The following is a 22,897-nucleotide window of genomic DNA, read 5'->3' as shown; positions in this document are numbered from 1 at the left end:
ATACAAAAGCTACATTAAACAATAACCCCATACAATGTCGAACTGTGCATGTAATAAACTGAGCATGCGTTTTGAGAAGAGTAATGTAGCAGCTACTATGATTCCAAAAAAATCCACAACCCTCCACTAAAATCAAAAGCTTCAACCTGTATCCATTGGTCATAACCCAATTTTATATAGACCCGAATGGCCTGATCACCACTAATGCGAGGCTTCAGAAGATATCTGGCTTATGAGCTCACTTGTACTCCTTAAAGCCTTTGAGAAAATTTGAGGAGGCTATGCCCTGAAAATTCCTACAGAAAATTATCATAAAAATAATGAGAAAAATATAGCCAACCCCAACAAGAGCCCAAAACCCAACCATCAATCAACTTGAATGGTCCCTCCCTTAAGAGGGATCATCCAATATATCCACCACGCCATTCTCCATATCCCTAAAGGTCTCCGAGTTGGGAATAAAACTAGACGCCATCTCCATAGAATCCAACACTTCCAAAGACGGCTACCTTACCTTACCAATGTTGGGCTCCGAAGGATAGGGAACGTTGGGATCTTCATAATGACTGAGAGAAAAGGAAGGTTCTGCCATTAGATAGGCTAGAGAATCATCATAGGCTTCTTGATCAACCACAATAGTAATTCCCTCAATATTGTTTTACCTCCAAACACCACGATATGTTCTTTCTCTGTTGTTGCACGTTTAGAACCTGAGATGCAAGAGTTGCAGTAGTCTTGTTAACCCCTGGACTGTGGTCATGCAGCTTCCCTATTGGCTTGTGATTAATTGGATTAATATATCTAGGCAGGATACGTGGGCCTGTGTGTGCAGTAAGTCTGTTAACAGCAATGGCGCCGATTAAAATAGCTCACGATGGGCTCATGTGCAGTAAGGCTTATCCCACCCCTAATTAGTTGATCCTCAAAAGCTTCCTCATTTAGAAGATTAAAGTGAGAACCGCTTAGAGGTCCACTAGTATCAGAATTACTATTTCCCTGCTCCTTTCCTTTTTTCCCTCCTACCATATCCGGAACTCTATGATTCCCTTATTGAGTTGGTCTCTTCTTCTGCTTACCAACTAACATCCATTCTCCATAGTCCTCCACAATAGTCGGATTTATGGGCTGATTTTCGAGTAAGAGAGAGTTTGACTTAGAGCCGACCTTCTTTTCTGCCAAATCACCACCATGTTTTCCCTGGGTAGTCAATGCTTCCTCAGAAGCCGCCGACAATGGGCACTGATCCTTAAAGTGGCCTTATCTTCCACAATTAAAGCAAACAAGATGTAATCCCTCATACTCAACTCTCTGGATTCTTCATCGCAGTCTAAATTTTGAAATTAGATGCCGAGTTAGGTCAAGCTCAATACACGTGCTTACGTATCTCCCCCTACTAACCATGCTCGTGTTAGTATCCACCCTAACGGGTCTGCCCAACTTACTACCAACTTTCATGGAAAACTCATTATCATAATACTCAATTGGTAGGCATGGGAATCTGAACTAGACGGTTAGCCTCTCCAGGGTAACAGAAGAAGGGTAAAAATCATGATACCATTTGCGAATCGATAAATATGGTTTACAATCATCTAGGTTACTAAAAAAAAGGCATGATCAAAGTCATTCGAACTATTGAATTTTACTAAAAAGAAAACATTCTCCAAAGATATGGTATCCATAGGGGACATGGGTCTCCAAAGTTCCTTAAGATGCTTAACCAAGTAATTGTATCCAATGGAACGTCCCAACAGTTTAATAATTAAGGCATAGCACCACAGCTGGCATAGTCTAGCTTTCTCCTCCCTAGACAAAGATATGTTAGGATAGGTCACATCAGTAAGGTCGTCTTCATCCTCTATATCTGCCTCCCCACACTCTTCTCAAATTCAAAACAAGAGGAAAATCCATTCTTCTACTCGTCCATCGTAATATCATAGTTTTTGCTCTGAACCAGCATGTCTCTAAAGGATAGTCCACCATAAATCTCTTCATTATTAGCCAAGGAAGGTGTATCTTTATGATTCTTCTTAATGCTGTATTGCAGCTGATCCACTTCTTCATTGGAATGACGCAGGCTCCAAGGGAGCGCCATCAAGAGCACTAGAAGCCATCAGTTACTGATGTTCAATTTAAATTTATGATTAATTACATCAAATTTGACTAATTTAATGGCATTATCTTGATGAGAATGTAACTAATAGATATTATCTTGGTAAAGGCATTATCTGAAAATATAAAACAACTGCTCTCTTTACAATTGTGCTAAATAACTACTCTCTTTACACTTGGCAAATTGAGAGACTTACACTTAGCTGTCATTTAAGATAAACTGCTCTGCTTTTATATAGATTAATGAGTATAGTAATTTTATCTTTTTTGTGAAAAAAATAATTTAGTAAACAATGAAAAATCCAAATTAATTCCTAGCCCTATCCATTCCATCCTATTCCATTCACTAGAATTTCTATCTCATCTAGTCTCATTCGAGATTGGATGTGGCATAACTATATACCTATTGTTAATAAGCTAAAGTGTTCGAACTTTGCCTGAAATTAAAAGGGAAAAAGATTAATATAACGTCCCTATATATAATGAAATACAACTACTTCATCATCGTTTTTCTAAAAATACTTTTTGAAGTTCATATATTTTTATTCCATCATAACGTTTAGTTCTTCCGTCCGATTTAAGCCAATTTGGCCATTAAGTCAACAGAAAGATAAAAATACCCTTATCCTCCTCCCACATTTTCGTTTTGTACCAAACCATCTCCTTTTTCATTATCTTCATCACTGGACACCACCATTAAACTTCATCACAACTTTAATCACAAATCAACAAAATATTTAAAATCAAATTCAAAAATTAACAAAATATTCTATCAAAGGTCATCAAAATAAAAAAAAGTAAAATAATATCAAAATAAAACAAAATTAAATCAAGAAATAAATGAAATCTTACAATTTCATCAATCCAAAAAAAAAAAAAATCATTCCAAATGAACTAATCAACGCAAATTGTACTATAAAATTTTGGTGTTTAGTTCTATAATTATAACTCAACAAAAAATGACAAAGCTGAAACCCCTTCTTTATATTCAATTCCCTCATCTTTTTAAATAACAAAAACACTTCTTTACACGAACCTAGTTTAGCATACCCATCAATCATAGAATTTCATAAAACCAAAGATCTCTTAGAGGTATCAAACACATTCTAAATAAAATTAATAAACCTACATGAAACAAATACATTTACTAGACCTTTTTTCATACAAATGTGGCACCCCAATACCCAATCTTTGAGCTTGTCATAAACAAGTAGAGATACCCAAAAGGCAGAATTTGAATCACAAGCTTTAAGTACAAAAGGAAGATTAAATTCATTTAGAGAGGCCAAAATGAATCTATTGGAGGTCCAATAATATATAATTTATCATGATTTACACTATGTTTGGAAAGGAGAGGAAAGAAAATAAGGGAGGAAAATAGGGAAAGATTGTACTATTTATTTTCCTTTCCTTATTTTCCACAATATGTTTGGATTGAAAGGAAAATAGAAGGGAAGAAAGAAAATGGTATTGTTGCTGATTTATAATTTTGTCCTTATTAATTATTAAATAATATATTAATTAAAAATTAAATTATATTTTATCATTTCAAAAGATGGGAGAATATTTTTTTTCTTTTTAATAATTATCAAATTTTTTTTAATAGTAGCTTCCTGATCTAATCGTTATCATAAAGCAAGAAAAGGTTTGGAGCCCAAACAATGCAATTTGTTTTTGTTTTTTTAAAGCAAATAATGTTTCCATCATTCATTGGTTATTTTCTCTCCATTTTGGAGAGATTGAAACCTTCTGGGCCCGAAGTGATTTTGGTATAACTTTTCATTCCCCTCAAATCCACTTTCCAAACAATGTAAAGTCACTTTCTTTGGATATTTTACCTCACAAATTTCTTTCCTCCTTTGTTCCACACACAGCATAGGCGAAATCGTCTCCTTGGTTGCTCTATTCTCTCCATGATAATCACATCACATGCGATAACCAAACACGTTAACATAAGGGTATTTTTGATTTAATTTTAAACTCTCTCTCTCTCTTGACCCTTCCTTTTATCACTGACTTAATGGCTAAATTGGCTAAAATCATATGGAAGGACTAATGTATATATATATTTTTTAATGTAGGATGGAGTAGTTCTATTTCGACATATATAGGGATGTAATAATAATTTTTTATTATAAAATTAATCTGAAATTGAATTGAAATAACTTTAAGAATCAATTTCACTACAAAAAAAAAATCATTTTGCGACCGACAAAATGCAAGAAATCGGTCGCTAATCAAACTTAGCGACCGATTTGCGACCGATGAAGTAATCAGTCACAAATTAGTGACCGATTTATCGGTCGCAAAATTTGATCGTATTTTTCTTTTGAAACGCTGTCGCAAATTGGTCGCAGAAATAGTCTATCGCAATTATGAAATGTGGTCACAAATCGGTCACAAATTACAAATTTAAAGTTTATATTTTTGGTTGCAGTTCGGTCGCAAATTCGTCGCAAAATACAATTAAAAAAAATTAAATATTATTATAAAACCATAATTTTTTTGCACCTGTGAAAATTGGCATATATATATCACAAACGCAATTCAAAAACAATATAAAAATGTAATTGTTAATGTACTTAATGTACTGAACAAAATTTCGAAAAACCACTGGGAAGCTAAAAAGGTTCAAAATCAAATCTACATGGATGGTCATCTGCACAATCCAATGTCGAATCGCCGGGAGGAGTACCTGCTGGATGTGCTGTAGTGTCAGCAGGGGTGACCAAGGTATTGTCTGCAGCATCGGGATCAGGAGATGGTAGTGGCTGCTGCTGAGATGTCAAAACATTTCGATCTGTAGCAGGCGCAGGATCAGAGGAAGAAGTACCAGCACCGGGCTGACCGGACATCCGCATGACATGTGCTCTAAGTTTTGCAAGCTGTCTCTCCTGCTCATCAACACGAGCCCGTAATGCAGTAAACTCCTCAGCACTGTGCTCGGGCTCTGGTCCTGCGCTGGCTGCAGAAGCGTGAGATGCTAAGCTGCAGTAAAATTGTGATGCCTGAGACCCGATGCCATATACCTTCCTCTTCTTCTCACCCCCTACAGCCTCAAGATAAAGTGCTACCTCATCAATTCTTGACTCAGCTTCAGATTCAGCCTGAGAAGAAACAAGACGCTAGAGAGCTGTAGTATAGTTCTCCTGAAAACAAAAAATTAATTAATCAATGCAGTTGCAATCTTTATTATATTGAACTTTGTACATCTTCGCAACGACTAGAGGGTAAATGTAAATATTCTTCATTGTTACTTACATTGACACTCACCGCACGTCTGTAGACAAACGTATTAAGATCGTGGTCCTTCGTGTGAGTGTATGTAAACACCTCAATCGGTGTGGGCTCACGACCATATTTTTCAGCCTATAATGAATTTTTATGAATGATATATTAATATAGTTTCCTTTCATTAAACATCATTTTCATATACAATGACTAGTTGACTCACTAATAATCGAGATGTCTCTATAGCAGATTCAGCCTCAAAAGAAACAAGACGCTCGAGAGCTGTAGTATAGTTCTCCTGAAAACAAAAAATTAATTAATCAATGCAGTTGCAAGCTTTATTATATTGAACTTTGTACATCTTCGCAACGACTAGAGGGTAAATGTAAATATTCTTCATTGTTACTTACATTGACACTCACCGCACGTCTGTCGACAAACGTATTAAGATTATGGTCCTTCGTGTGAGTGTATGTAAACACCTCAATCGGTGTGGGCTCACGACCATATTTTTCAGCCTGTAATGAATTTTTATGCATGATATATTAATATAGTGTCCTTTCTGATGGGAGCGGGTATAAAGCGGAAACAACCCTCTTCGAAACCATATGAGGCAAACTAAAAACATTATCGAACAAATCAATAAACTGACCTCTTGAAGCGCAGAATCGCTCACCGGTCTTCTTTCCAGAGATCTTGGAGTCACCCATGATCTTCTGCAGTAATCCCTAACTATCTCTCTTTTGGAACTCTCTGAGTGGCAGAGAATAGAATAACGTGCGTCTCTTTATTCTTAGGGTTTTGCAATTTTATATTAAAAAAAAACTCTCTTCGATAGGAAGATATTTTTTAATATAAAATAAATTAAATAAAAAATTATTTAATTAAAATAATTATCAATTATTTTAAAACTAAATAATTTATCTATTATTTAATACACCCTTAACTTTCCAAATAATTAGGGCACTACAGGGACCGCAGGAATAAAATAAATTAGGCTACTAATTATAATAAGAACCTATGTAGACCAACATATTCTTATTATAATTAATCATGAATTATTCCACTAAAAACTCATGACTGAACTCCTTATTTATTTTACAATTCCACAACATAATAAAATGATGTTCCCCACGTTAAGATTACAGATGCTGTCATTTAAATAACTTACTGACAATTTATTTAAATCACAATATAACTTTAAGATTGTCGCTCAACTTATTTCATGTATCGGATTCAATATCCACCCGCAGGGTTTACACTATGAACCTTATAAGCTTACTTAAAGTGCATCATCAATCTCTAAACCGAGACATGGATTCTATCATTAATTAATATTTCACAAACACAAAATATCTTTGCCCAATTCACCGAGAATATTATTCCAATAATGAAACTCACCCTTTAATGAATTAAAGCACAAGACAATCAATGTTTGCTCATATTAAAATAAATCAAGATTAAGAACAATAAACATTATTTCTAATGTCCTAGAGAATATGTTTAACAATCAGTACTAAACATCCATTCTCTACTTGGTCCAATTAAATACATACAAAATGTACTAATCACAATTATTGTTCATATGCTAATAACATTTATTTAATGCAAATTTTCAATTAAATACAAAGAAATAATTGTCAATAGAAAATCATTCATAGCTATACTATTACATATGCATGGTTAATAGTATATCTCTATCAATCTCCCACTTAGACTCATAACCATGCATCTATAACTTTAACTCCCATTCCTTCTACATGACTATCAAAAGTCTTTGCTGGTAAGCTTTTTGTAAAAGGATCTGCCAGGTTGTTTTCCGATGCAATCTTTGTCACTACCACATCTCCCCTTTGAACTATGTCTCGTATCAAATGATACTTCCTCTCAATGTGTTTTGCCCTTTTATGGCTCCGTGGCTCCTTCGAGTTTGCAACTGCCCCACTATTATCACAATAAAGTGTAATAGGCAATTGCACTGAAGAAACTACGCCTAGATCCATAAGGAAGTTCCTAAGCCATACAGCTTCCTTTGCAGCTTCAGAAGCTGCCACATATTCAGCTTCCATGGTGGAGTCAGCAACACAAGTTTGCTTAATACTCCTCCAACTTATGGCTCCACCTCCCAAGACAAAAACATTACCAGAGGTTGACTTCCGAGAGTCCTTATCAGTCTGAAAATCCGAATCTGTATACCCAATGGGTACAAGATCGTCAGATTGATAAACTAACATATAATCCCTAGTCCTTTTCAAGTACTTGATTATATGCTTGACTGCAGTCAAGTGTTCTCGCCCAGGATTAGATTGAAATCTGCTAACCATGCCAACAGCAAAACAGATATCAGGTCTGGTACACAACATTGCATACATAAGGCTTCCAACTGCAGAAGCATATGGAACTGCCTTCATGTTCTCTATCTCCTCAGGTGTCTTAGGGCATTGGTCCTTAGATAGAGTGATTCCATGTCTGAAGGGAAGAAAACCCTTCTTGGAATCCTGCATGCTGAAACGAGCAAGAATGGTATCAATATAAAGTGCTTGAGATAAGCCAATCATCCTTTTCTTGCGATCTCGCATAAGCTTAATCCCAAGAATATGAGCAGCCTCTCCCAAATCCTTCATATCAAAACGTTGGGATAGCCAATCTTTGATAGAATTCAACATACCTACACAATTCCCTATAAGCAGAATATCATCCACATATAGTACCAGAAAAACAACCTTACTACCATTCCATTTCTTATACACACAAGACTCATCATGACACTGATCAAAGCCAAAACTTTTAATCGCCTGGTCAAAACAAGTATTCCATGACCTAGATGCTTGTTTAAGCCCATAAATGGACCTATTCAAGTTGCAAAGCAAATTTTCTTGTCCATTGTTTATGAAACCTTCTGGTTGCTTCATATAGATGCATTCATCAAGACTTCCATTTAGGAAAGCTGTCTTGACATCCATTTGCCAAATCTCATAATCATAATGAGCTGCAATGGATAAAAGAGTTCTAATAGACTTTAGCATGGCTACCGGCGAAAAAGTTTCCTCATAATCGATCCCTTCTTTCTAAGTAAACCCTTTCGCAACAAGCCTTGCCTTATAAGTTTGCACTTTACCGTCTATACCCCTCTTTTTCTTATAGATCCACTTGCATTCGATGGGTTTAACCCCTTCAGGTGGTTCTACAAGTTCCCAAACTTGATTAGAGTACATGGACTCCATCTCAGATTTCATAGCTACAAGCCACTTATCAGCATCTTTATCTTATAGTGCTTCATCGTAACAGACAGGTTCAATATTCACTTCTTCAGGGATTCTATCAAAAGCTTCTCCCAAAAGTGTATATCGAACCGGTGGTCGTCTAATTCTCCCACTACGACGAAGTACTAGAGGTTCTGCAATCACACCTTCATCTTGCTGTGGCTGTAAAGCCGGCAAGTCCATGACTGGTGGGACTACATCTTGATCATGTTCTGGAACTTCAACATGTCTGTCATCACCAGGAGGCAATGAAATGTTAGAAGCCCCAACATTGTGCTCCTGTATATTTGGATCAACAGCTGCCACTTCAGTTTCTACATAACTCCCACTACTTTCAGGTGGTAGTGAAATGTTAGGTACTGAATATTCAGGCTGATGTTGATTTACTGGTCGACTAACATTTCTTCCACTACGACTAGGCAATGGAATGTCAGCTCCAACCATTGATGGTTTAGGTTGTTGTTCTAATGGAAAGGTTCTAGTTGGTATATTTTCTCCTCTCAATTCATACAAGGCTAATTGACTTTTGGGAATATGGTTTTTAATATAGTCTTCCTCAAGATAATGTGCATTGGTGCTAACAATGACCGTTTTTATCTTGAGAACTATAAAATAAACCACCTTTCGTTCCTCTAGGATATCCAATAAAGAAGCATAAGTCTGTTTTTGATTCCAACTTGTCTGCTTTCCCTTTCAGCACATGGGCTGGACAACCCCACATCCGAACATGTCTTAGACTTGGCTTTCACCCAGTCCACAGTTCTGTAGGAGTTTTAGGTACTGACTTAGATGGAACCAAATTCAGAATATATGCTGCTGTTTCTATGGCATACCCCCAAAACGAAATGGGCAAATCTGAATAACTCATCATTGATCGAACCATTTCCATAAGCGTCCTATTTCTTCTTTCTGCTGCACCATTCTATTGTGGCATAACAGGTGCAGACAACTGTGAAGTAATTCCTTATTCTGATAAATAAGTAATGAATTCCCTAGAGAGGTATTCGCCACCACGGTCAGACCGTAACGACTTGATATATTTTCCATGTCATTTCTCCGTTTCTGCCTTGAACTCTTTGAATTTCTCAAAGCATTCAGACTTACGGCGCAACAGGTAAATGTATCCATATCTTGAGTAATCATCTGTGAAAGTCACAAAATACTCAAAACCACCCCTAGCTTGGACACTCATTGGACCACACAAATCAGAATGAATTAATTCAAGTACATCATTAGTTCTATTACCCTTTATAGGAAAAGGCCTCTTAGTCATTTTACCTTCTAAACAAGATTCACAGGTTGGTAGTGCCTCCACTTTCAATGAACTCAATGGTCCATCCTTGACCAACCTAGAAATCCTATCTAAATTAATATGACCAAGCCTTAAATGCCACAAATAGGTATGACTAAATTCAATAGGATGTTTTCTTTTCAATGGAACAATGACATCAAAGTTATTAACTTCAGAATTAGGAATTTGCAGTTCAGGTGAAACTTTGAGAATAAAAAGATCATCAATCATTGAGCCAGAACATATCATTTGTTTTCTAAATTTAATAACGACAGAATCATCATAAAATTCATTAAAACAAACCGAATGTCCATTCTTGCTCAAACTAGAAACTGAAATTAAATTCCTTCTAATTGAAGGTACATATAAAACATCCTTCAAAAACAATGTTCTATTATTCTCAAAATTCAAAGAAACATTTCCTATAGCTAGAACTGCAACTTCTGTGCCATCTCCCAGAAAAATGCTTACATCTCCTTTATTTAGCTGACGAGTTACCTGAAACTGCTGCAATGAATTGCAGACATGATTAGTGGCTCCAGAATCTACACACCATTGGAGTGTAGTCAACACCGCTAAACAAGTTTCAACTATCAGCATATAAAACAGAGACATACCTTGCTTCTTCTTGGCTAACCATGTTGGACATTGTGACTTCCAGTGCCCAGGTTGCTTGCAGTGAAAACACTTACACTTAGGCTTTTTCACAGCAACACTTGCACTAGTAGATGCAGCACTTGTTTTAGGCTTAGCCTTGTGAGCATTTTTCTTCTTCTTACCCTTGTTCAGGGCAGAAGAAGAACCTCGCTCAACATTAAGCACAACAGGTGCAGCTTAATGATAGTCTCAGCAGCCACCAGCTCATTCAGTAACTTAGACAGAGTGAAATCCATCTTATTCATGTTATAGTTCAAACGAAACTGCTGAAAACTGGTTGGCAAAGTGTTCAAGATCATTTCTATCTGTGTAGCATTGTCAACCTCAGCACCAAGAACCTCCATGTCATTCAGAAGACTCATCATCTTCAAGACATGAGTTCTAACTGGAGTTCCCTCCTCCATTTTGGAAGTAAGAATCTCCCTCAGTGCGTTTTGCCTTGCTGCACTAGTTTGATCTCCAAACATCTCCTTGAGATTTTTGAGCATGTCAAAAGCTGTGTCCATCTTCTGATGCTGATGTTGCAAAATATTTGACACAGAAGCCAAAATGTAACATCGCGTCATCTCATCAGCTTTAACCCATTTCTGGTAAGCTCTGGTGACCTCCTCAAAGGCACCCTCACCGGGTTTTTCAGGACAAACTTCAGTAAGCACAAACTTATACTCCTCAGCAGTAAGCAAAATGTCCAAATTCCTCTTCCAGTCAACATAGTTTGGACCCTCAAGTTTGTTTTGGGTTAAGATGTTTGCAAGGGGACTGAATGATGCCATTTCTATATCATGCATTAAACAAAAATAGCATATCAATAATAAACATTGAATAAATCAAAATTGCAAATATACAACATTGATATCACAATTCAAAAAAAATACACATTCACAACATTCATGAATAGCAACCTCGATGGGAGAATTCAACCAATCACATGTTTTGCATATTATAATTAGATAAGACCGGCACATACTACTCGATGGGAGATAACATGCCTCTTAAATTAACATTAATGTGTGAGAAAATATTACATCTGATTCATGTCACTAATTAATTTACTCAGATGGAAACTTAAATCAATACAGACAAATTAGACTAGTTCAGTAATTATATTAAAAAATGACATCTTCCGATGGGGAAGAAATGCAAATAATTACAACTAGAAAGTAATAAAAAACCACTCACAAATTAATTCATATAATTAAAATAAATTAATTATAATCAAAATTGCAAAATAATATATTTTTAAGACAATTTTGCAAATAAAATTAACATTTTTGGTTGAAAATGTTAAAAATTTAGTGTTCTGGTCTATTTATGCAAAAAAAATTAAAACATTCTGGGTTTATCTTGCAAAAGCAGAAAAATTCTGGGCCATTTCGCAAATTTCAGAACTTGTTTGGACTATTTTGCATAAAACAGAAACTATTGGGCCAAAATTACAAAAACCGGAAATAGTATAGGCAATTTTAATAAAACCAGAAACAATCAGGCTCAATTTATAATTTAAATAACTCCAGGGGGCCAAAACGGAATAACTGATACTTTCTGGGTCAAAATGTAAAAAATTAAAGTCCAGGGGTTAAAATATAATAAACAGAAAGATTCAGGGTCAAAAAAAAATAAAAACTTAAAGATCAGGGGTCAAAAATATAAAATTTAAAAAAAATGAGGGACCAGACGGGAATTTTGGCAAGCAGCAGGTTCTTCTTCACGAAGAAGCCCTAGCCGCCGCTGCCCCTTTTCCCTTCAACCTCCATTTACTGATCTTTTTTTTTTTTTTTTTTCGTCTTTTCTTGCCCCTCTCCTGTTCATCGAAACAAAACCAAAAAAAAAAAAAAAAATATATATATATATATATATATATATATATATATATATATATATATATATATATATATATATATATATTTATTTATTTATATATTAATGCCCATTAAAAACCACAGTTTCAAAAACAAAGGTTGTATCAGGTACTGCACTTTTGTGCTACTGTCCTTCAAAAACTCTTGAAGCTCTTGTAACCATGTACCAATCAAACAATTAAAACAGATTATAGATACACGATTGAAACATGACAAAATAGCCACCATCATACAGTTTCGTATGGCTCTGATACCAATTGATGGAAGCGGGTATAAAGCGGAAACAACCCTCTTCGAAACCATATGAGGCAAACTAAAAACATTATCGAACAAATCAATAAACTGACCTCTTGAAGCGCAGAATCGCTCACCGGTCTTCTTTCCAGAGATCTTGGAGTCACCCACGATCTTCTGCAGTAATCCCTAACTATCTCTCTTTTGGAACTCTCTGAGTGGTAGAGAATAGAATAACGTGCGTCTCTTTATTCTTAGGGTTTTGCAATTTTATATTAAAAAAAAAAACTCTCTTCGATAGGAAGATATTTTTTAATATAAAATAAATTAAACAAAAAATTATTTAATTAAAATAATTATCAATTATTTTAAAACTAAATAATTTATCTATTATTTAATACACCCTTAACTTTCCAAATAATTAGGGCACTACAGGGACCGCAGGAATAACATAAATCAAGCTACTAATTATAATAAGAACCTATGTAGACCAACATATTCTTATTATAATTAATCATGAATTATTCCACTAAAAACTCATGACTGAACTCCTTATTTATTTTACAATTTCACAACATAATAAAATAATGTTCCCCACGTTAACATTACAGATGCTGTCATTTAAATAACTTACTGACAATTTATTTAAATCACAATATAACTTTAAGATTGTCGCTCAACTTATTTCATGTGTCGGATTCAATATCCACCTGCAGGGTTTACACTATGAAACCTTATAAGCTTACTTAAAGTGCATCATCAATCTCTAAACCGAGACATGGATTCTATCATTAATTAATATTTCACAAACACAAAATATCTTTGCCCAATTCACCGAGAATATTATTCCAATAATGAAACTCACCCTTTAATGAATCAAAGCACAAGACAATCAATGTTTGCTCATATTAAAATAAATCAAGATTAAGAACAATAAAAATTATTTCTAATGTCCTAGAGAATATGTTTAACAGTCAGTACTAAACATCCATTCTCTACTTGGTCCAATTAAATACATACAAAATGTACTAATCACAATTATTGTTCATATGCTAATAACATTTATTTAATGCAAATTTCCAATTCAATACAAAGAAATAATTGTCAATAGAAAATCATTCATAGCTATACTATTACATATGCATGGTTAATAGTATATCTCTATCACTTTCATTAAACATCATTTTCATATACTATGACTAGTTGACTCACTAATAATCGAGATGTCTCTATAGCAGATATTGATCCGCCTGTGTATCGAGAAGGTCCTGCTCTATCACCGCCAGTCTCACTGCGCGTGTTTTGTGCAAATGTCTCCCGCTTTCTCTTGAATGCAAGATCCTCCCATGTCTTTTGCCAGCTCTCCCATATCTCTTGAATCAATCTTTTCCACGGGTAGTCCCAATCCCCAAACTAATTTTTTTGTCCGGTAAAAATTATCAACCATTGAATGGCCTTTAGGCAACATTTCTTTTGCTAACTGCACAAAATCATCGTAACACTTTTCTGAAAAATGGTGCTCCGCTTTCATGTGCAGTAATCGTGCCACAATGGATAGAACTGAATGATTCTTGCATCCAGGCCACAGTTCACTGTTAGCTGCACTTAGCATATCAAACAATTGTTGTGCTGCATAGTTTGGCGATTCCTCCATATTTTCCCAATGACATTCTACTCTACTCGCATCGATTACCATATCATTGCATTGATTACCATACTGAAATTGATAAGGCTAACCTTCTAAACTTACCGGAATAGAGTGGCCTGACCCACTGGAAACTCGAGGTTCACCATGATGTATCCATTCGTAATAATTTTCCACGAACCCATTTTTGCATAAATGAAGTTTAATTGTATCGATATTTAAGAAGGCTCTATTTCGACACTTCTTGTGATTACATAGACACCTCAACTTATCACCATCCATACAACTAGGATTACCAACTGCAAACTATATAAACGCCTCCAATCCTTGCAAGAACTCTTGTCTTAATATCCCATTGACCTCGTACCTCCAGTACATCCAATCTCGATTAGTTCGCATTTATTTTACCTAATTAACACTGTGTTTATAAAGGGCAAATTATATGTAATTGCATTAGTCTAAACCATCCTTAAAACATGCCAAATGTAATGTTCAATTTACAGTTCTAACTTACTAAGGTTATTTCTATAATAAGGGTAACTATATATAAATGTAAACTGACTAAGTTCATTTATTCAATACTAAGTTTATATATATCTTTATATATATATAAACTTACTATAATATCAGTAAGTGTACGATTCCACATATTCAATTTTTAAAAAAAAAATTCGGCAGCACTTCGGTACAACACAATCAAATCGCAAATTAAAACATACTTCAATAAACACTTCTATATCATATCAACATTCTCCAAAGACAAAATGGCCACTACTAGGCCTCCAACATCTCACGCATCATTCATTTCATAACAAAAAAAAAAAAAAAAAAAAAAAAAAAAAAAACTAAGAATAATAACAACAATAATAACAAATAAAATGCGTTATTTCATTATCACAAGAAAACGAATATGTTTATTTGTTATTTATTTTAGTTTATTCAATAATGTTTATTTGTCATTTATTTTAGTTAGACAATTATGTTTATTTGTCATTTATTTTAGTTACACAATTATATTTATTTACTTACACATATATTAATAGATTTAGTTCTTTTTCGAACATTAATTAATAAGATGTAATTTTTTATTTTTCACTTTACTTTCACTAACGATACAAAAGGATTTTCTTCAACTTTAATTTTACTAAGAATTTGGAAAGTGTTTAGAAATAAGTAGCAAATAACATGAGAATTTTTTATTATGTTTCTTTTATTATTTAGATATATTTCAAATTTTAAAAAAAAAATTCGGCAATACTTCGGCACAACACAATCAAATCTCAAATCAAAACACACTTTAATAAACACTTCTATATCATACCAACATTCTCCAAAGGCAAAATGGCCACTAGTAGGCCTCCAACGCAAACGCATCATTCATTTCATAACAAAAAAAAAAAATTATGAATAATAACAACAATAATAACAAATAAAAAAAAATTCATTATTTCATAATTACAATATTTGTCATTTATTTTAGTTTCACAATTATGTTTATTTCTCATTTATTTTAGTTACACAATTATATTTATTTGTCATTTATTTTAGTTACACAATTATATTTATTTACTTACACATATATCAATTGATTTATTTCTTTTTTTAACATTAATTAACAACATGCAATTTTTTATTTTTCAATCAATTTAACACCAACTAAAATTTTAAAATTGCATTACATAAAATTACATTGATTAAATTACATATATAATTTTGCCTAAATTATTAAAAATTCCAAATTATCATTACAATATCAAATTTTCTTTTTTCCAATTTTATCATTCTTTTCAATAACATACACAATGCACAATACCAACTAAATCACAACTACAACAACTAAAACAACTAAATAACAACTTATTTTTTGTCATGCAACTACAAGAACAACAAAATAAATACAAGTTCCCAAAAAAAAAAACGAAAATGAAAAAAAAAAATACAAACATACCTGAACTGACGACCACGAACGACGAGGAGAAGGGATCCTCCGACGACCGGCGTTGCAATGGAGCAGAGAAGGAGGCATCAAGCGGCTGGGAGTGGCACGACAAGAGGCTGGGACGGCGCTGCAAATGGAGGAGGAGAAGAGAAGAGGAGAAGAAAGAAGAAGAAGAAAGAATGAGGAGGGCGCTCACTAGCGTTTAAAGCCCTAATATTTGCGACTGACCTATCGGTCGCAATTTTTAACTCTGCTACGTCGTTTTACTTTGCACCACAATTGCGACCGATTTGCGACCAAAGTGGTCGGTCGCAATGTATCAATAGCAAATCGGTCGCAAATCCTTCGCAGAAATTTGGTCCTGAATTTGAGGCGCGCAATTTTGCGATGGAATAATACATAGTCGCAAATCGGTCAAAAAAATCGATCGTAAATCCGTCTTAAACTAGTTGCAAAATGGAAAACAAATTGGCGGGAATTATTAGCGCTACAATTAGCGACTGCTTGAGTATCGGTCGCAAATCCGTCACAAATTTTGTCGCTGTTTGGTCGCAACTTGGTCGCAATACATTCACGATCACAATCATCGCAATTGGTCACAAATCAGTCGTAAAATTGCGACCGATTTGTGTCGGTCGCAATCATCAGTTGCAAAAATGTGATTTTTTTGTAGTATTTGATCAAGGGCAGAGCTAGGACAATTATTTCAAAGGGATTCAAATAGAATTTTTTTAAGCTTTTAGGAGGCCTAATATAATTTTTCTATATTTTTAAGGATCAAAACATACTTTTTTTTTTAAAAAAAAAAAATTTAATTTCTTAAGATGCTCAGGTGCTCCTTGGGGATCTATTGAGCTCCGCCCCAGAATGTGATGACTAGCTCGACTTGAATTCAAATGGAAAAAACATTATTTAAAGTGACTCATATAAATATGAGTCAAATCAAATGCAATCCAACCCAAAATTTCCCTATGTTTACTAGGGGTGAGCAATACTAGATTTCTAATTGAAAATCGAATCAAACTGACTCATTTTGATTAGATTTAGATAGTTGTTTTAAAAATTTGGTTACCAACGGTATAGATATAGAAAATTGTTTGGTTCGGTTACTATAAATAACTAACCAAATTTATTTTTAAATCCAAGATTGCTAATTTGTTGTAAATAATAAGCTAAATTGATTCAAGGTTTGGATCGATTTTTATATCATTTCAATTCTGAAGTTTGGATACCATAAAAATATATTCGAATATATTGACACCATGCTAATTTGATTTAGTTAAAATTAATAATCGAACACTCACTTTTACCTTTTACCACCACTAGTGAGAAACCTTTGGCAAATGATAATATCGCAATCCTATTATTAATATTAGGGTAAAAACGGGCCGAAAATAGTGCAAATGGGTTGCAAATTCCCCTAATCCAAAAGAATGGAAAACCGGAAAGAATAGGCATATCCATTATACTCCTTTCAATCCTTTTATTTGCTTGTTATTCTTTTTTTGGATGTCCCAAATATTTGCAAGGTTTCTAAATTTTCGTATGTAAATAATTATTTTTCTCAGGATAACCTTTATGATTCTTCATTAAATAAAGAAATTTTATTAATATTTTAATGAACTAATGGTAAAAAAGAGTAAAATAACTTTTATTGATTAAATTCTTAATATATGTGTTTTGTCAAAGCATGTAAACAAAACGAGACCGTGAAGTATTTATTTTCTGGCATATCAATAATATGTGAAGTGTAAATTAACATAAATTACGGTATATAAAGCTCTTAAATATATCAAAACAGATACATTAATTAAGAAGGAAATGCATGATTTAGCCCACTATATTGCTTAACGGATTAAAATTCTAATTATTGGTAATCGTTCCAATAATAAATGCCCTAATTACTACACATTGATCCACTACTTGTTTTGTAACTCTCACAAACCCCTCCATGCACTTCTATATCTAATCATTACTTTTAATTTTCTCTGTAATTACCTTCTTTGATCTCTATCTTCCTAAATATATATGGATTCTAAAAGAACAGACCAAGAACTACTACTAAACATTCCAAAGAACGAATACTCATTTGATACTGACTGGTTAAACCTAGACGACACTTTTCAAAAGTAAGCACTCAATTGTTAATTTCTTGTTTTTTTTCTTTTTTTGTTTGAATTTAATTAATCTATTACAATTTCCGGTCTTCCCTTATCCTTCGGTATGATTATTATAATAAATATTTAATCTTTTTTTTTTTTTAATATCCAGAGTTTCAGAATTTCCGCCATTGGAGAGCTTCTTCGAGTTGGATTCTTTAACTCTACCTCACTACAAAAATTATGGGTTCGAGGGATTTGAAGAGATAAACCTAGACATCGATGACTACTCATTTTTAGATAGTACTTTGCTACTTGATAACCCATATGATCGTTATTGTGAGAATGTGGAGGAAGAGAGGAGGTTAAGAAATGGAAGAAAGATGTCAGTTCCTTTAGAAATGGAAGAGATAAAAAAATATTTTGATCTGCCAATTACAAAAGCTGCTAAAGAAATGAATGTGGGATTGACTGTGTTGAAAAAGAGATGTAGGGAACTCAATATCATGAGATGGCCGCATCGTAAGCTCAAGAGCTTGAACTCACTCATCAACAATGTTAAGGTATATATATTTTCTTTTGGCCCAAAGGGTATTTGGATTTCAATCTACAAATATTAATTTGTAAATGTGAAAATCTTATATACTGCTATTTGTTTTACTTCATGATTAACTATGTACAAAAACTCACCAAGACATAGGCTAATAATAAATGTATATACGATCTGACAATAGATTTAGATCAAATCTCCTTCTCCAGTGTTCAAAAAAAAAAAAGTGCAAAAACTCGTAATATCCATACATAATACTTAGTATTAATAACTAAATTTAGACTTGAATATTCCACTCGGAAAAAAAAAAACTTAGAGTTGAATATATATTAATAGGGAAAAACTTATCTAGACCAGGTCCATAACTCCACTTATGGACCCAATCGATGTAATTAAATATTTTTATTAAAACAATGGTATTTGTTACCATACACTTAAAAAAAAAAAAAAGATAAATCGGAACACCTTTTAGAAAATACTTCATCTCATTTATTTGGTCCATAAGTGGGTTTATACACCCGGTCTAGGCAAGCCTTTTTATATCAATATATGTATGTGCATGCGTAGGAGTGTGCAACCAAACGACCAAACTGAACCAAAAATCGAACTGACTCATTTTGGTTTGATCAGTTATTCAAAAGAGACTTGGTTTGAATCAAAATTCATTATTTGGTTCAAATCAATTCATAAAAATCCATCGATTGGGTTTAAAATCGAATTGAAATGGTAAAAAACGACTAAATTTGATATAAACAATTGGTTTGATTGAAAAATAAATTTCAGTTTAGTTCAGTTTATTGTCAAAAAAGTTCAGTTTACATTTTTTTTTATTTCAGTTGGATTCGAGTTAAACCAAAGCGATGGTTTACTCACAACTACGCGCGCAAGCACGCGCAGGTGTATGAACACGTGTAATTGAAACTTTTATATGGAAAAGATTGTCCACGACTTATTTGTTTTAGGGACTCATAATTAATATAAAATTTGAATTGATAGCTTATGTTTTAGAATACTAATAATGTAGGAGATGGGACTGAATAATGAAATAGCGATGTTGGAGGAGGATAAAAGGCTTGTAGAAGATGTGCCTGATACGGAGTTGACTGAAAGAACAAAGAGGCTAAGGCAGGCTTGTTTTAAAGCCAATTACAAGAAGAAAAGAAAGTGCTTGCCAACTAATTCTTGACTTCACCTTTATCTCCTCTTGTTTCGCAATTTTCTTCTATCAAATGTAAAGCAATTATCTTGACTTTTCGCACATCTATATATATATATATATATATATATGTACGCAATATTCTTAGTTTAGAAATCCATGCATCTATAATTAATTACTTCATATTATATACTAATATCTCCATCAGAATTTGCATCTGTAATATAGAAATTTTATTTATAATTTTTTGAAATAACCAAAAATCGAGATTCGAAATTGAATGTATTCTTAATTTTTATACACGTACTGCTAAATTATATTCACGAGTACATAAATAATATAATTTGATAATATTGAATTTAATAAAATTACGTTATATTCACGAATGTAAATATATATATTGTTTACATTAAAAAAGTTATATGAATCTAATTGGTAAAATTCTATAAAATTCATTTATAACAAAGTGAGCCGCATGTAAATATATATATTGTTTACATTAAAAAAAGTTATATGAATCTAATTGGTAAAATTCTATAAAATTCATTTATAACAAAGTGAGCCGAAGATTCGAAGTAATTAAAATTATTTTTGACCCCCTTAACCACTAGATATTGGGAGTTCCATGTTTATCATGTATCTTTTCGTGGTGGATATTCAGAAACTAAGAAATCAAAATAAAGTAATTAATTAATTAATTAAAAAAGTAAATCACTTCCCTAAATTAAAAGGAAAAGGAAAAACAAAACGTGCTTAAAAAAATAATTAATCACATCAGTTAAGTCAACAAATATAAGATAAATTATTAAAATTTTTTCTTATATACAAAAATTCTAAAATGGAAGCTTGACAGGAGTAGGCTCCACATTGTTGACATTTGGTAATGAATATTATTGGTTCACGATCTTCCTCAATTTCTTTGCCTACCTCTCCTTGGGACCACCTGCTTAAAGCTTTCATAGATGTTTGTCTGCAGTTACAATTCATCAAAACATTCAATATCCATTTCAGAAATTTATCAAAAGACATTTTTAGACAATCAAGTACCAAAACATTCCTATTTTATTTTGATAAAGTTCACTAAAATATTTCTTCTTTAATCAATAAGAAGAGAACTATGTTCCATCGGACGCAGAAACGATATATATTTACAATTTACGTGAAAAATGGTATTTTATACGGACGTTTCTGAAATGGGGTACGCTCATAAATGTGAAGTGAAGTGCAATTTTTTTTTATAATTCTGCAGTGAAAACAAATGGGACTAGAACATAGAACATACTTACCCACGAATGTGATCTTGTAGAAGAGAAACTAAAGAAGCTAAATTTCCTTCTAACCCTTGTAACCTTCACTTTTGTATCACCGCCGCTACTTCCACCACCATCATGGCCATTACAAGCGGAAGATGACAAGTCAATACTACCTTCAATCACCTCTTTATGATTCCCTCTAAAACTCCCCCACCGACTGGACCAAAATATGCCTCTCCCTTTATTACTTCTCCTGCTTAAGTTATCTAAATTACTAAACGACTTTCCGTTTCTAAATGACAAGGAGCTAGATCGAGTTAGAGAATTAGACTGACTCGATAAATAAGGCCCATCCAAAACAGTTGTAGGAGAAGAAACGTTATTGACCTTGGCCTCATTTAACAGTCTTGGAGGCAATTCTAAGCACCTCGCCGTCTTGGACTTGGGCGGCGGCTGGTGGTGGTGTGTGTTGGAGAGTCTAGGCTTGCCAGGAGCTTCCTCCCATTGGAATGGAACTGAAGCTAAAGTATGGATTGGTGGAGTTAACAATCCTGGTGGGTCTTGTGGCTTGTTTGGAAGTGAAAGGAAAGAAAGCTTAGGCGCAGGACTTTTTTCAAAATCTGAATCGAAGCCCATTTGATCTTTGGATAGAGAGATTTCCTGCGGAAATTAAGAAAAACCCAGTTCAGATTTTGATCAGTTTTTTCAGCTTAGGTAGTTTTCGCAGCTTTTATAGATGGAGAAACAGATAAATGGTGAATTGGCGAGGGTCATAGTCACTCACAGCAAGAACGCTCCTGGCGCTTCTTCTTCACAAGATAATGCCAAATTGGTTATTTTTTCTCACACGGCTAGGCGGAGAATGTGGGCCTTACTTTAATTAGAAATGTTTGAGTATTATTGCGTAACGACCATCGACAGTAATACTATCGCGTGACTATTGGGTACGCTTAACCACGGTTGATGAACCATCAGTTCTAAATCAAATTTGGTTTCTAAAAATAGATGAAATGGAAACTGAACAAGTGTTTTTTTTTTTTTTTTTTAACGATTTTGAAATTTTCAATTTTATTTCAGTTTGATCCCGATTTAAAATCAAAATTTAATATTTTTTTTAGTTTTTAAATATTTTTTTTAGTTTTGTAAGATAAATAAATAATAAAAGTGAGTAATAATTGAAAAAGCTAAATGAGTTTAATAAAAATCTTAATAATTTAAAAAATTTATAATAAAACAAAAATAAATTGGAAGTGATATTGATACTTGATAGTCTTTAATTTATTAATTTTTTTTATAATTTCATATCATAACCGCGGATTTCAAATTGAAATAGGTGATTTCGATTCTAAACAAAAGAAGAATTAGAATTCAATTGTAGGTACATGGTTTCAAATTCAATTTAAAACGAATAATTATTAACCACAATTTGATTTTGATTTTGACTGGTTTAATTTCTATTCGATTCCTATTTGAAATTGAACTGTGATCATGTCCAGTGATTATGAGGGAACATTTGGTAAGTTTGCTTTAATCCAAGCTACTTCTCCTCAACTTAGTAATTTTCAGAAGGCAAAGGTCAATTTTGAATTCCTAATAAAATCATTCAAAAAA

General features: G+C 33.4%; 2 protein-coding genes across 2 annotated transcripts; one reads left to right on the top strand and one right to left on the bottom strand.

The window, feature by feature from the left end:
* Nucleotides 1-18,256: 18,256 nt before the first annotated feature.
* RKD4 (RWP-RK domain-containing protein) lies at nucleotides 18,257-20,063 on the top strand. The gene is made up of 3 exons (XM_089721286.1): nucleotides 18,257-18,357; nucleotides 18,500-18,890; nucleotides 19,902-20,063. Exons 1-3 carry the CDS (start codon nucleotides 18,257-18,259, stop codon nucleotides 20,061-20,063), a joined length of 654 nt encoding a protein of 217 aa, XP_089577412.1.
* A 664-nt stretch (nucleotides 20,064-20,727) lies between these two features.
* Nucleotides 20,728-22,139, bottom strand: LOC149496163 (uncharacterized protein At4g00950). The gene is made up of 2 exons (XM_089721129.1): nucleotides 21,320-22,139; nucleotides 20,728-21,003 (listed from the first exon to the last, which is right to left on the bottom strand). The coding sequence occupies exons 1-2, from the start codon at nucleotides 21,920-21,922 to the stop codon at nucleotides 20,944-20,946; spliced, it is 663 nt and encodes a 220-aa protein (XP_089577255.1). The 5' UTR covers nucleotides 21,923-22,139; the 3' UTR covers nucleotides 20,728-20,943.
* Nucleotides 22,140-22,897: the final 758 nt, after the last annotated feature.

The sequence above is a fragment of the Jatropha curcas genome, chromosome 5, assembly GCF_041381405.1.
Source record: "Jatropha curcas cultivar XTBG-Jc1 chromosome 5, XTBG_Jcur_1.0, whole genome shotgun sequence".
Lineage (NCBI taxonomy): Eukaryota > Viridiplantae > Streptophyta > Magnoliopsida > Malpighiales > Euphorbiaceae > Jatropha > Jatropha curcas.
The sequence above is the reverse complement of the archived record's forward strand: the minus strand, read 5'-3'. Positions and strand labels throughout refer to the sequence as shown.

Excerpts from the sequence above, each read along its gene's own strand:
- LOC149496163 (XM_089721129.1), bottom strand. The coding sequence starts at position 21,922 with ATGGGCTTCGATTCAGATTTTGAAAAAAGTCCTGCGCCTAAGCTTTCT. Across the intron at positions 21,004-21,319 it reads CTACAAGATCACATTCGTGG|ACAAACATCTATGAAAGCTT; the intron begins GTAAGTATGTTC and ends TTGTAACTGCAG.
- RKD4 (XM_089721286.1), top strand. The coding sequence starts at position 18,257 with ATGGATTCTAAAAGAACAGACCAAGAACTACTACTAAACATTCCAAAG. Across the intron at positions 18,358-18,499 it reads CTAGACGACACTTTTCAAAA|AGTTTCAGAATTTCCGCCAT; the intron begins GTAAGCACTCAA and ends TTTAATATCCAG. Across the intron at positions 18,891-19,901 it reads CACTCATCAACAATGTTAAG|GAGATGGGACTGAATAATGA; the intron begins GTATATATATTT and ends CTAATAATGTAG.